This window comes from Glandiceps talaboti, chromosome 15 (assembly GCF_964340395.1).
Source record: "Glandiceps talaboti chromosome 15, keGlaTala1.1, whole genome shotgun sequence".
In the NCBI taxonomy this organism is placed as follows: Eukaryota; Metazoa; Hemichordata; class Enteropneusta; family Spengelidae; genus Glandiceps; species Glandiceps talaboti.
This window is the reverse complement of record NC_135563.1, coordinates 22,055,150-22,071,142: the sequence shown is the minus strand read 5'-3', so window position 1 is coordinate 22,071,142 and position 15,993 is coordinate 22,055,150. Positions and strand designations below refer to the sequence as shown.

At 33.2% G+C, this 15,993-nt stretch overlaps 2 protein-coding genes across 2 annotated transcripts in view; one reads left to right on the top strand and one right to left on the bottom strand.

The window, feature by feature from the left end:
• Positions 1–1,021: 1,021 nt before the first annotated feature.
• LOC144446420 (sideroflexin-2-like) lies at positions 1,022–11,065 on the bottom strand. Its single transcript, XM_078136177.1, has 10 exons — positions 11,013–11,065; positions 9,165–9,380; positions 8,726–8,896; positions 7,710–7,808; positions 6,603–6,678; positions 5,517–5,663; positions 5,088–5,154; positions 4,168–4,267; positions 3,353–3,400; positions 1,022–2,435 (listed from the first exon to the last, which is right to left on the bottom strand). Exons 2-10 carry the CDS (start codon positions 9,356–9,358, stop codon positions 2,336–2,338), a joined length of 1,002 nt encoding a protein of 333 aa, XP_077992303.1. The 5' UTR covers positions 9,359–9,380; positions 11,013–11,065; the 3' UTR covers positions 1,022–2,335.
• A 64-nt stretch (positions 11,066–11,129) lies between these two features.
• Positions 11,130–15,993, top strand: part of LOC144446967 (ADP-ribosylation factor-like protein 3) — a 9,014-nt gene continuing 4,150 nt past the window's right edge. The window contains exons 1-4 of the mRNA XM_078136833.1: positions 11,130–11,184; positions 12,952–13,156; positions 14,040–14,146; positions 15,359–15,544. Coding sequence (XP_077992959.1) covers positions 11,182–11,184; positions 12,952–13,156; positions 14,040–14,146; positions 15,359–15,544 — 501 coding nt within the window. The 5' untranslated portion in view covers positions 11,130–11,181. The remainder of the gene's footprint in view (positions 11,185–12,951; positions 13,157–14,039; positions 14,147–15,358; positions 15,545–15,993) is intronic.

Genomic DNA, 15,993 nt, shown 5'->3' with positions numbered 1-15,993 from the left:
CAAAGACCACACAGACACCTGTTGCTCTTGAAAGTATGTTAATTCTTACACAAAACTGTAAATCAAAAGTCTCTGATGATGTTTTTCTCTTGATTCTAATTTGTACTGTAAATATGTACATATTTTTTTCTGTACATGTGCTATAATAGATTTGTGAATATGTATGTGTGTATTGATTATTACTATATTATTTGTTATTATTAATTATTTATCATAAGTACGCCGTGTATCTTTACCTTCTATATTTTGACAGGATAAGGACCATGGACTAGATTAGTTTCTAGTAAACTATTTCCATGGTCCTCACCAGAGCATTTTCTTTTATTGTATTTGTATTTTCCTCTCTGTAATGTTATTACCTTATGTTTCCGGTGAAAATAAATTCAATTCAATTCAATTCAATGTTTTGCATATATGGATGCCCATACATGTTGAAACATGAATAATTCAAATAATTACTTGCAACATTTTTTGGACCAGGGCCATTTTATCATGACTAGTTTTTAGACAATGAACATAATTAACATCAAGGTACAATGGAAAGCATGGCTGGCTGATATTATGTGGCCAACTAGTCAAATCAAAACAGGCTACTGAACATTAGTCCACTATTTCAAATCATTATCCAAAATTATGATTCGTAAGAGAAATGTTTAACAATATCAAAACTAGTACTGTCTCCCTCCCTTATTGCTCTCTCTCTCCCTCCTCTCTCTCTCTCTCTCTCTCTTTCTCTCTCTCTCTCTCTCTCTCTCTCCTCTCTCTCTCTCTCTCTCTCTCTCTCTCTCTCTCTCTCTCTCTCTCTCTCTCTCACACTCTCTCCAATTTAATAAGTCATTATTCTGGCTCTGTCATATGAGAGTAATACTTCCTGTATATTAGATCCATTTTATCATAGAAATTTAAAAATAAAACATTGACAAAAGTATTTAAAATATGGTTTTATTTCAGTATTAGTTGTATCATAAAAACTACAATCAGATGATACCAACCATCAGAGTGATTCATGGTATCACAGACATTAAATTTTACCCATTGGAAAGCCAATAGCAAATACATGTAATAATATGGACATGCTAATTATCTTCACCCACCATAAACTAAAAATATTCATTTAAAATTTGTTTTGTAAATGTGCATGTCCTTGATTCAAGAAGACAATGATATACTAGTAGAAAAGAATGTTTAATACCCCTTTCCCAATCACATCCTAAAGTTAACTAAATATAGCTTTAAATTATTGCCCACCTCCTGGTAGTTAGAGTTTTTGTAACAAATTTAGAGTGCAGTTCTTAATGTGCTCTTTAACTTCTAGACCTTAACTCACATGTGTCAGTTGGATTGTTGTCATAGAAAACATACCTTTAATGAAAGACTGACCTTTGACACCTGTACTGACCTTTGACACCTGTACAGAAACCTTCCTGCACTTAGTCTACATGGGAGTATGTGTGACTCCTCAGTATTGTATGAAGACAAAGCTGACTGTTCACTGATTCTTATCAAATTTCAAATTTCCCAAGATAGCGTTTTTAAAACTTGGCAAATCTGCCTTAGAAGAGGCTTTCTTTACATTGAGTGAGGCATTATGGGAACTAATAAAGTTAGGAGCTTTATACCTGTACAATACTAAGGAAGGCTGTGAGACCATAAAAGAAGTACCTGACAATGTTTGCTTTGCCCTAATACCGGTACATATATACAGCAAACCTCTTGTAGGCCAGATATGCACATTTTTAAATCTCAGCTATTTTAGCGAGGTTGCTAATACATGATTGGTGAAAATTACTTTTCTGGATCCTCATAGTATAAAGAAAATCAACTACAGATAAAACCAGCCTCACTTTTGTTTCCCTTTAAAAGAGGTGCTAAATATATCTCAAATAGTGATGTCATTTCATATCCCTTTCCCTGAGCATTGAAAAATGACATCTTAAATTCAGAAAAGCAGGAATCAAAGCACATATTATCATTTATATCCAGGTTGTTAAAAAGAACACGGTGATAAAAATAAATGATGACAAATTATGAAAAATAATCAATGGAATACTGTAGATTCTGAGAAATGAGGTTCTGACTTGGATGAGGAATTTTGATGAACAAATCTGGAGATTTCAGTATTACACGTATCAATAGCCAAGAGACTTGTTAGTCTGACTTAACATACTGGCTGACAGTGTTCTAGTGAATGAAAAGTTCATGCCTTAGCCACATCTATGGGTTAATATTTCAAATATGACACACAGGCAGTGTTACATCTGTTCATTATATTATCACACAGTTATGACAAAAAATTTGCTATCGAGACAACTGCTGTCCCACTGTCTATTACATTTTACAACCCCTTGTTGAAATACACTTTTTCTATACTGGCTCCATACTTCTCTTGAATTTCATTTCTGACATCAGATTCTAGATTTCCTATCTTCATAGAACTGTAAATGAAAAACACATTAAACACTTTAAGTTAGCTTTCAGGCACATGGTTTTATAAATGAATAAGTCATCTATAATTTATAAACTAGAAAATTTCCACTCTTAAAGGTCAAGGTTTCAATCCCAGGTTCTCAAATTAGTGTTATATTATCAGTGGAGCTATAAGGATTACATAGAATCAATCTCTTGTTCTAGACCAACTTTTCCTATAGTTCTGCCAGAGAACACTCTTTTCACACTTAAAAAGTTTAATCCTAATCCAACTGGGTCTTTAAATAACACCCTCACAAGAGGACTGATAACATCTATTTTTTTTTTCAATTCATTTTGTTTTCACTAATGATCTATTTGAGTTTTGTTAATATAATACACTATGACTAAATGATTCAACCCAAGGCTATGAGCATTTAACAAAATTACAATTAGTTTTACAATTAATTATGACAGTTCAAACCATTAGTTTGTATTATGTATACATGGACATCAAGCCAGCATGTACAGTATCACCAATGACTAAATAGGCCTTTCCAAAATTTGCCGTAGTGCCTAGTGGCACTCTACTTCTTGTCTGTGTGTATACCTTGGGGGTACACATGGTATAGGTTACTCGGTTAATCAGAGCACTGCTGCTTTCTTCAATATCTGAACAATATGAAAAATATCCCTTCAACAGAATACTAATTGAGGGACAAAGGTCGTATATGAACCAATGCAGTGAAGGTTTATGAACCAATGTAGTGACGGTACATGAACCAATGCAGTGGTGAAGGTATATGAACCAATGCAGTGAAGGTATATGAACCAATGCAGTGAAGGTATATGAACCAATGCAGTGAAGGTATATGAACCAATGCAGTGAAGGTATATGAACAAAAGAGCAAACATGTTACAGATACCTGTACTTAAATTTACCTACCATTTTTGAGGGAAAATAGAACAAGCAGTTGGAGTCATAAAAAGCAGACTGAAATAAAACCAGAAAAAAAGAAAGTTATTACAGCAGGAAGAACAAAACAAGTTTCTTTTTTGTAAATTGAGCTTTGATGGTGACTTTACTGTCTGCTAATAATTCAACAATCAAGACAAATATGTAATAATTTCCTGAGATCTATAAAATCACTGACAACATACACAGTATTATCTTGAATTATCAGTTTTCCATCCCATTGATTTCCTTTTGAAACCCTTGAAGAAATTGACTTGATTTTTGTGTATGCAGCATGCCTACAAGACCATAACTTGCCATTATCGTACAATTTATTTACCTGTCAGAAATTTCCTTTTGTATGATATATGAGCAGTATTGTTTGGTGTATGGGGATAAAGAATACTTGACTATTTCAAGGTGACACTGTGTTGCTTTGCTTCTAAATTTCTTTCTCATGTCTATTTCTTTACATAGTTAAATTAAATGGTGTAATACCTTAGATTTAAGGATGAACTTTTTATTTATTATCAGGGTCTACTCTGGAACACTCCTTATAACATTGTCTTGACTAAAGTTCACAAAGTCAGCTGTCACTTTTTCAGTTTTAATCTCAAATCTAATACCCTGTCTTAACTCTGCGGTTATACCACAGACCACAGGCAAGGAAGCTACATGTATGGTATGGTTATACTCACACCCAAGAAACCTCTACATACAAATGTAGCTATTGCTATGTAAATTTATTCAAATTATTGATTTGCAAATACTGTGTCACATGTCATAAAGTAGCCAATGAGACTTACAAGCAGCCAACAGCAAGGGTTTGAAATGGAGCATGTAGAATCTTGACATTTCTGAACCATTGATGTTTTTCTAGTCTTTGCATTATTATTGGTAAAATTACTGAAAAAAGACAAAATTGAAAATTAAAATCAAGGATGACACAATCGTTCTGGAATAAAATATGGAGAAATTATAATATCACATAGAGTTATTAGATAGTATTGTGGTTGCTACCGAAATAAGAAATTTGTTTAACATTTCTTTCCTGAAAATTAGAAATATAGTGACATTCACTGACTGCCACACAGTAATGGTCAAAATAATTACAGTTTTGGATTTTGAGGTGACAAACTGATTTTATTGATTGACGGTATAGGATCTATGTGTATGGTATGACACTAGGTGGCAGTATGATCATCGTCGCAAACCACGGCCTGTTTTACAACAACGTTCTTAACAAGCCTCCCACGGGAGGAATTTATTTCGAAATGTAGTGGTAGAAATAATAACTCTGGTTTGCGAGAATGCAGCATGATCAGCCGATTATAGATGTTTGGTAGTTCTTTATTTTTTATATAAATCATGTGAATTGACAATATTGTGGCTCACTGTGATAAAATTTGCCATCATTCTTTCATTGGCTTCCATAATTGTTGTTCCTATTCTAGACTTATCCTGTTGATCTAGTAGTACTTGTTGTATATTGGTGTAGTGAGTACAACCCTAGCAGTATCCCACACATTTACTATTTGTTGACAAACAATTAATCATTCTGGACAATTTATTTGTACTCTTTACATATGGATGTTTACATATGGGCATCAAGCCAGTGTACAGAGTGTCATCAATGACGTGTACACAAATTAATTCATCTAATTAGGATTCAACAACAGACAAAAAATCTGCAAACATGACATTTTAATACTGGGATTCAACTTACACATTCCTGGAGCAGCCATTGTAATTCTAGACACAACAACTTGGAATATGGCTTTGCGTGCAGCTTTCTGTCGACAACAAGAAATTATTACACAATAGAGTTGGACACCAATGAAGGAATATAGATTTATTAAACCCCAATGTTTGAATCCATTGATTTTGCATCATTTTATTAATACTATGACAAAATACTATGATGTATAAGTGCCAGTGTGACATGACTACTTGCATTGTTCTCTGCAGCTGTACTCTCCTTTTTTTAGAGCTATACATGTATGTAACAATTGGGAACAATTGGGACACTATCATTTTTTTCCATGTGGCCATCTTACCTTTACACCCCCCCCACCCCCACCCCCTCTTCAGGACCATACATTTTTATCTATATTTGGGAAACTACTTTTTTTCTCATCTGGCCATGACATCTTACCTTTGACTTCCCTACTTCTTTACCATTTTCATCAAATAAGGTAATACCATTGACTACTTCTTGTTGTCTCATCATAGGTACATTTACACAGTTGGCAGAAGCCACAGCAGCAAAGGGTACATACCTTGCTACCAGAGGTGGGGCAGTCTGTACAAAAAGACAGCACATTAGTATGCTTGTCCAGTCTAAAGTGTGAGCAGCAGCTGGACCAATATCCAAATTATAAATTAACAGTTTATTCCTCTTAGTGTTCTGAGTAAGATTAGACAGCTGGTTGTTCAGAGAGGAAATAGTGAATATACTGTCATCAAACACAAAAAAAGTCAAGAAGAGTGGAAATATAAGACAGTACATATAGTAAATCACAGTATGTAAACCATTACGATATGTATGTAAACCATTACGATATGTATGTAAACCATTACGATATGTATGTAAACCATTACGATATGTATGTAAACCATGAGTTTTGAGTGGCTAGACTAGATTAGTTATAGGAACTATTTTCTAGCCTCTCGCCCGCTCTGATACAATTATGCACACATTGTGTATTATATGCTTTCAATTGTTATGTATTATTTTTTTGTGATGGGTAAAAACAAAATTACAATTACAATTACGATATGTATGTAAACCATTACGATATGTATGTAAACCATTACGATATGTATGTAAACCATTACGATATGTATGTAAACCATTACGATATGTATAAACTTATAAACTAATACATGTAATTGTAAGGCGATACAAAATGGGACAATTTTGAAAAGTTTGAGTGAATTTTGTTCTCTACCTCTGCACTGTACGTTTTTTTTCAAATTGTTTTGGATGTTCTAAAATAATGGTGTCATGTATTATTTTTGTGCTTGTGTTGCTGTAATTTGTCTTCCTTAAAATAAAATATTTATTTAAAAAAAGAGAAAAATTAAGGCTATAACTTTGGGTTCCAACAGCAAACATCACTTTATTTCAATAAAATGACTATAAAAGTAACCACTATTTCTTTTCAAAGGGCTTTCTATTGAAACGATGGTAAACAAGATTACAGTATTTATTTTGAATGGTAAAATGACATACAAATACCTTAGTTAGTGAGTTCAATCCTAGTGCTGTTATTAGTGCACTACTTGTGGCTGTTACATAGGCCATACCAATCTGTCTGAAAGGTAAACACCATAATTTGACATTCATGAATGTCCATGACAGTCACAGACCATTAGCGGTCCAAGTGCAACAAACCCGCGGGCTTGCCTGGCGAAAACTGGTGTCATAAAAGTTGTTTGCATCTCTAAAGCTGTTTGTAGCGTTACTTATAATAGCCTAATAAATTTATAACAACTGATATAAGACGGAGATAAGGTTTGCCTCAATTGCAGTCCATGCAGACGGCGGAATAGAGGTTTTACAGCTGTTTACTTGTGTTATGTAAGAGCCCATCATCACATGTGTAAATATTGGTACTCTTTGATAACAAGTCCACTTGCTTGGCTAATGGCTTGTCCCAGTAATGCTCACAAAGGGGATCATCAATAAAAACAAAAGTATCTGCACATTACACCACAGAGGAAGCTGTAAACCTCAAGTCTAATAATAACCAAGGTGTGGTGTATTTACATGAAATAAGCATTCACAAGAATATATTGATATACTTGCATATATTTAAATGATATCAAACTATCATCTATTTCTACTGCTTGCCAACAGATTAAGGGGTGGTGGAACCCAATATGAACTCTGGACTGGGGAACAGCTTCATTTGGTATTTTTGATAAAATCCACTGTAACTTATTTCTCATGATGAAATAACCAGACAGACTATACTGTATTCCACATTACACCTGGCATCAGAAATTGGAGATATACAAGTTTGACCACTGCTATACAGTATACTATACTGTACTGTACTGTACTGTACTGTACTGTACTATACTATACTATACTATACTATACTGTACTGTACTGTACTGTACTGTACTGTACTGTACTGTACTGTACTGTACTGTACTGTACTGTACTGTACTATACTATACTATACTATACTATACTATACGATACTTGACTTACAGATGTACGTCTGACTACTTCTGTACAGTGTCTGTATACTACACCATACTATACTTGACTTACAGATGTACGTCTGACTACTGCTGTACAGTATCTGTATACTACACCATACTACATTTGACTTACTTGTTTGTAATTGGTGATGCAGCATTTCTGTTAGTATAGTTAACTAATGCATTGAAAGATTGGTTCACCCACTGCCAAAATACAACAGTTGGCCACGATCTGTAATATATTAAAAACACTGTCAGTTAGTGACTCACAATTTTATAACTTTACAACCTGCATGCTTTTCATCTAAGTTTCACTTCTGCCATAGTAGATATGTATCTCTCCGATGTCACTTCTATGAAGACTACAATAATTCTACCCATTTCTAAATCTACAACATTTTTGGTGAATACTTTTGTTTTGTGTAAAATATGCTTATGATATTGAAACTACTCCAGTATGTTGAGTCATGTCTAGAATCTGGTTGAGCTCTGGCAGGAATTTGTTTATTTATACCATATACAGGTAATAACATATTTAAAGATGGTCACATGGTTTGATTCTGACCAATGACAGCTTGTGTAAGAGTGATAAGGTGTAATAAATACAAAATGTAATTATATATATATATATATATATATATATATATATATATATATATATATATATATATATATATATATATATATATATATATATACAAAATATATATATATATATATATATATATATATATATATATATATATATATATATATATATATATATATATATATATATATATATATATATATATATATATATATATATATATATATATATATCACTCCCAATATTTTTCTTCATCCAGCCCATATGAACTATGACTTACCTAAGGGGCCTTGTCACTTCAATTAAAATACAAGTAGTGACAAACCAATAGTGCATAAGTATTTAAAATATTTGGGAATAACATAATTATTGTAACTGTGTAAGCATAATGTATGAAAAATCAGGAAGCATGTTTTGACTCGTTTTTCAGGGTATAAATCCCATATTTTGTGTTTGAACTTGCTTGGCTTGTGGGTGGTATAATATTACTAGTCATCAAATAACAGTTTGGTTGATGTTAGGTTAAAAATCAAGGCAAAGAAGTAGAGAAAACTACTTACTTGTAAAATTGTAACATACATCCTGTGATAAGCATGCCACCTGGGACTTGGAATGACATTCGACCAATCACATTTTGTTTCTCACCAGTATCTGGGTGAAAGGCTGACATATATAATTTTTGTGCATAATGTAACTGTTGTTCAGTTGTACCAGGTGGTTCTGTACCTAACCTACAGAAAATATAATTGTAATCTAGTGTTTATTGGAATGAATACAAGATCTTAACAATGTTTTGCCAATCTACTTTTGCCACATGAAAAGCACATAATTAGGTAAGGAAGAAAAATTAGGAAGAACATAATACTGAAAGTTAATCTAAAATTTGAATATCTGATAACATAAGCAATTCCATCTATTTCTTCTGTGAATTCATTGTGACCATCATATCATCTGTGTTTACTTCAAAATTTGTCTTTTCTTTAAAACGATCACATTTACCTGTATTTAGTGACAAGTTCTTTTGCATCATCTAACTGTTTTTCACTACAAAGTGCCGTTCTTGGGTCGGTTATATTAAAGAAGTGTTTTAATCTGCCAACAAATGTACTTTGATCCCATCGTGGTGAATCGATATCAAACCGTTTAGTTAGCAGCTGTTGAACTGTGACTTCGTCTATGACTGCAGTTGCCATGGTAACCAATTATTCTAGAAAACTGAGAACAGAAATAACTATCTAGCTTTGAGAGCAGTTTGCAGTTGTGAATACTTTTGACATCCATTGATAAAGGTCAAATGATAATTTGTTTAATTTACAATGCATGGCATATCTTACATGTATCAGAATTCATCCATTGTAAACAACAAATTACTAAATGTCTATATTATCATAACCTTCCAGTTATTATCATTTCCAGGGTGGGGGTGGGGGTGTCAGAGGAATTGTCAAAAAAAAAATTAGTAACGCCCCCTGCCTCACTTGAGAAATTTGAGTAACAGTATCCCAAAACCTAACTATATATACTTTTATTTTGATGGAGAGACAGCATCATTATGATGGCTCCTGGGCTTGATGTAGGAAGTCATGTAGAGACATAAATTATCAAACTACAATTCAAAGCTATCGAATACCTAGAATACCTGAATATGATCTTCAATACCTCTCAAGTATATATATATATATATATATATATATATATATATATATATATATATATATATATATATATATATATATATATATATATATATATATATATATATATATATATATATATATATATATATTAAATTTAGATAAAGGCGTCTCACTGGAGAGAACAGTGTTCAATGCAATATTAGTAGCTGAGCATAATTTAATACTAGTAATAAGGTCACAAGTGGTAACTCGGCGTTTCATGCTTTTTACAATGTAATATTATTGTGGCAAAGGTGCCAGAAATTTGCAAATGTTTGACCAGGCGGGCATTATTTATTATTTATTGTTTGAATCAGGCTCAAGGCAAAAAGTAATGACAAAAAATCAATAAATAATGACGGTTCCTGTATTATCAGAATTTGTGATGTGAAGATTGGTGTCAAACTCTTTGTAGATTTAAAAATGAAGCTGTAAAGAATCACCTTTCAATATCAAGTTACAACATGATATTTAGAATACAAATGAAAATACGAAAATGGGGAATGATCTATAAATCACTGCGTTGCTCATATGTATTGTATACTGATCTTGTTGGTTTGAAAGAAATGTTTACAATCTTTATAATGCTGAGTATGCATTGTGTCGTCGAATAGATTTTTCCCCCATTACATGTAATACACACAAATACCTGTCCATCACAATATGGGTAGCACATGAACTGGGTTTATTTTAGCTGCAATAATTGTAGCGTCTTGTTGCGGTTTTGAGGGATTTTGCGTCTGTTTTGGTGACTTTTTAAGTTTTATTAGTGTTTAACCCTAAACACTAAAACTTAAAAAAGTCACCAAAACAGACGAACAAAACCTCAAAACCGCAACAAGACGCTACAATTATTGCAGCTAGGTTTACTTTGGGTCTGACAACCTGTGATCATGGAGGTATAACAATGTATAAGGTGAGACTCTCTCATCCATGCTGTGACTGACAGTTGCTGTCTCAAGGACAACCGAAGACAGCTAGTGTGATCTCTCTCTGAATGGTCGAGCGCGTCTACCACTGGTACTGCACATAATATATGTGTACGCAATATGCGACAAAATAAAAGCATTCGCGGGATATGAAGAATGAAAATGATGCGACTTGACAAGCTACAGAAAATGTCATTACACTAAGAATGATTTTGTCAAGCATTGGATTGCATCCCTCTCACCTCAAGACATAAAACACCAACGACAGACTGCATGGGCTGTCCGGTGGCAATCTCCAGCTGATCAAGAGGTCAAACTCATGCGTGACCGCAGGGCGGATGTTGGCAAAGTTTCCCACAATACCACTGAGGTGACGTCACGCATAGTTACCCCGGCATAGGTGGTTTCAAAATGGTGAGTACGCGTGATTCCCCGATTATTTGTTTTTACTGACAGATAAGCCTTCGTTTTAACCCCCTCTGAACATATCCATTATCCAGAGCCTAAAATAACGATACATGGTCATAGATGAAAGATACATTGGCAAAACAATGTTGTTTTTCCATTTCTAGTTTTCAACATGGTCGCCGCGACAGTGTGATCACGTCATTGTCAATATTGAGATCGCTTCCTGTTCGGCGTAAAAAACACCTTTACAGCCACTGTATCCGCATTGTTGGGAATGTCCTCGATATTTTAGTGTTGCAGATAGCAGACCAGCTATATTTTACACAGTTAGTTGTAAATGGTTTGCTAGTTGACAGAGGAAAAGTCGTCAAAAGATGTCTAAAATGTTAGCATCTTAGTGGGGGACAATGCCAAGTAGACAAGATAATTTTCTAAAGCAGTCTTCAAAACCGTTGAACCGATCCCATTCAATACTTCAGTTCAAACCACCACTCACCAGTCATTTTGTTTTGTGACGACATATCATTAACGCTTGCAAGTCCTTGTAAATGTAACTGATAATAAAACCGCATCTTTTAACCGAGGAACTTCCTTCTGCATGGCACTAGTACTAGTCATGCTACATTGCTAGTAGCTGCAGTAGTAGTACCAGTAGTAGGATTTCACATTAAGATAAGAATACCGTGTGTCATCATGTTTTAGTATAAATATGAAATAATGAATGACTTGACACTTTTGCTGAAAAGAAAATAACACTTAACAGTTATATCTTGTGCTAGGGAATACTAAAGACATTAACTGATAAAACCACATGAAAGAACAATGGTGGTTTATTTGTGTGTAACTGTGTAATGATCACACCATATACTTGGTTCATATTACAGACAATAGATAAACATAATACATTGACAGCTACAGTATTTGTCAGTGTCTCACAAAAACTGTGATGTTATTCTGTTGATGTAAGAGTGAAGTTAATGACCAAAAATAGTGTTGACAACGTTATAATCAATTGTCATAGAGATATCAAAAGATAACTGCATATTCTGGTTTCCGGTCGTTTGTTATTTCCATGGTAGCAGCTGACACTGACAGTCCAAGCTAAGAAACTAGGTCATAATTGAGTCATGCAATGCCATGCACCCAATTATTGGAATATTCTTTGACATCAAAATATAGTCACGTAGGCATGTCAATTTTCATGGAACTGATACCCTATCCTTGTAATCCATATTATAAACAAACCAGGTGTTTGACAACTAATTGCTTGTGTATTATGGTTTATATTACATTGTTATATAATGTGTATGTAAATGTCATTTTCTGTTTTATCTTTTAAATCAACAAATATACTCAAATTCCTGATTTTTTTTGTTGGCCAGCTGTTCTATATATATCTTTTAAATTCAACAAAAGGACTGAAATTCTTGAAAAAAATCTGTTATGTATGTAAACTTATCACATTCACATGAATTACTATAGTGTATAACTTCAAGGTCATATATTATACACATGATTGACAATATTGTTTTGGCTGTGAAGAGGAAGTCACAGTTATCTGCAATACAATTGGAAATTGATGTTGCAAATGTTGTGCTACATGTAGGATTTCCTCAGATAGGTATCAATTTGTACACATCAGCTGTTAACAAAATTGTGCTTACTATAGTACACACTAGGCCTTACTATATCATGTGATTTACTGGTTGGTATATTGTTTTCATAATGTAAAGATGAAGCCAACATAAAATGGGCATTGTTTTGTGTTTCCAGGGTCTCCTATCCATTCTTAGGAAGCTAAAGAGTGCACCAGACAGGGAATTGAGAATTCTACTACTGGGTCTCGATAATGCTGGTAAAACTACTTTGTTAAAAACACTGGCATCTGAAGATATTAGTCATATAACACCAACACAGGGGTTTAATATAAAGAGTGTCAATTCATCAGGATTTAAACTTAATGTATGGGATATTGGAGGTAAGTCTACCACATTTTATCAACATTTTGCAATTTTCCCTTGGTAGTTTAAAGATCTGTTACCTTGAAAAGCCATCAAAATTTGAATTACTTGTTTATGGGATTGAAGAAAATACTTGTAAGATATGTTTTGTAACTGTAGTGTTAAGTTTGTCTCCTAGTTACAAGTATAATGAATTGTAGATGCTAGTTAACGTGAAACCTTTATTTAGTGAAGGGAATGCATTTTTGTATGTCTGTCACTCCTAGCTTTAGATGCTGGTATTGTCATCAGGTCAGCGACATTGACACACATTTCTCTCAGTTTGCTGTGATGGGAAGATGCATTATATGATGCGTTATTACTATACTTGCCTGACAATCAGCCAGCTACATGTATTTACATATTACATCATAAAGTAAAGTACATTAAAAACAGGTCAAATGAGCACAATTGTGATCTAAGTTAGTGATTTTTTAGGCAAGTTTATGTCCATTGAATTCATTATCAAATCAATTTTAGTATTTTCAGATCCAATTTATAGTGCTAGTAGTGCCACATACTTATCAGTAGTCTGTATCTTGGAAACTCTATAAAAAAATGTAATTGATGTAATTCCTACTATTTTGAAATGGCAAGAAAGAAAGAGTAGAGGTATAGAGTTTGTGAAACAACAGATCGACACTGACAGTTTGTCATTCTGTTAAGATAATAACTTTCAGTAACATTTAAAATTTGTCTCACATCTTGATGTCTACAGTGTTGCTTATATAGAGACAGACCTCTTGTACATGTACTTATGGTGCTATTAACCTGCTGTGCATTACCAGTTGAAAGTATTTTTCTGTTTTATTGTAAATTGACATAGAAAGGCTTTCAACATTTCTTACCATCTCATTTCAGGTCAACGAAAGATCCGTCCTTATTGGAAAAATTACTTTGAAAATACAGATATTCTTATATATGTAATTGATAGTGCAGATCGGAAGAGGTTTGAAGAAACTGGAGCCGTAAGTAAACAGGGGTTTTCTTTTTTTCTTTTTTGACTGATTTGTATGTGTATTGTACATGTGTATTGTACATGTATATGCTTGTGTCCTATCAGAAATCTGAAATGTGACATCTCATCTGTGTGTACTGATATGATTAGTGTTAAAGGGGCACAAGCTGAGTTTACACCTGGAGGGGGGGGGGGGGGGGTTCACACGAGATATTTCAAATTGGTTTATTGAATACTTCGAGTTCACACGATTTTTAAAATGGTTTATTGAATACCGATACTTTGAGTTCACACAAGATATTTCAAATTGGTTTATTGAATACTTTGAGTTCGCACAAGATATTTAAAATTGATTTGAATACATCGAGTTCACACAAGATATTTAAAATTGTATGATAAAACACTGTAAAATGTTAGATTGTTAACAAATCATGGTTTGTTACATCATTATGTTGAGATTATTTCTACAACAATGATGCTTGGTTTGTACAAATGGTAGTTGGTGATTATTTTATACTCAGATGTCATTTTGTGATACTAGTAGAATGAATAATTACAAAGACATTACCATCAATTATGTCTGAAACCACTAATCCATTATTGAGAATTGTATCCTGTCAAAGTAACCTATAGTAAATATTACAAACAGTAGGATATACTATAGATTAATGACTTGTCTACCCGTAACCTGTATACACTGTTGAAGGATGTTGTAAAGGAGATATTAATAATCAGACTGTACAGTTGAACTAAGATGAGACTTTTTATTCACATTGTCTATAAATTGTATTCCCAGTGTAAAAATTGTTTAATTTGTTTCTTCAAATCCAACTTTTTTGTTCATCTGGAGAGGTTTTGAAAATGTTATGGAAATGTGAACTATAGATGTATAGTATGTCTCAGATTGGTATTTAATTTGTAGACTAGTGTAGACTCACACACCTGATATATTGTTAACTAATTCTACTTCTATGAAAAAATAAGTAGACAAACGGTTACCATATGTTTTATCATGTCTGTGCAGAGAAATGTTTGCCCAATGAGAATATGTGCTCATGTGCAACTATTATGTTTGCAGTTTCTTAGTTTGTTTACTTCCTTTTTAATATCAGTCTTATACAAGATGACCCCTTACCAAATGAAATTTGTAGCATTCTTGTCAAATCTGTTGACTTTATGTAAATGTTCCTCATATCAACCCATCTTGTATGATTGTTTTCAGGAATTAGCAGAGCTGTTAGATGAAGAAAAACTTAGTGGTGTACCACTTCTTGTATTTGCAAATAAACAAGATCTGTTCAATGCTTCAAGAGCTTCTGAAATCTCAGAGGGATTGAATCTACATACAATTAAGGACCGAGACTGGCAAATTCAGGCTTGTTCAGCTTCAACTGGAGAGGGTATAAAGGTGAGTTACTTGAGACGATGAATGTCACCTGACCTTTTGTGAAATAAGAATAATGTATACTACTGTAGCTATTTGCAAAGAGAAATTATATATCAATCATAAGCCAATGTCTCTACATAGTACAAAATTTAATTTGAAGTACACTTTATTTACATGCCCCTACTTTTAGTTACTATATATATATACACAAACCTTAAAGGTGATTCAAAAAGTTGAAGTTGTTTGCAGATGCTTTTTAAAAGTTTTAAAACCAGACTGCATTTCACAAACATGTCATCTAGCAAATTAGCGATAGTGAATGTGAGCATTTTGAATCACCTTTAAATAGAATTAGTTAGTGTTGTTTTACTATTTCAGATTTCAGTATTAAAGTGGCCATATGGATGAGAATTTGGTATTTATTTTGGATTTTTATTTGATAAAACAGCTTCACCATGTTTTTCTACTTG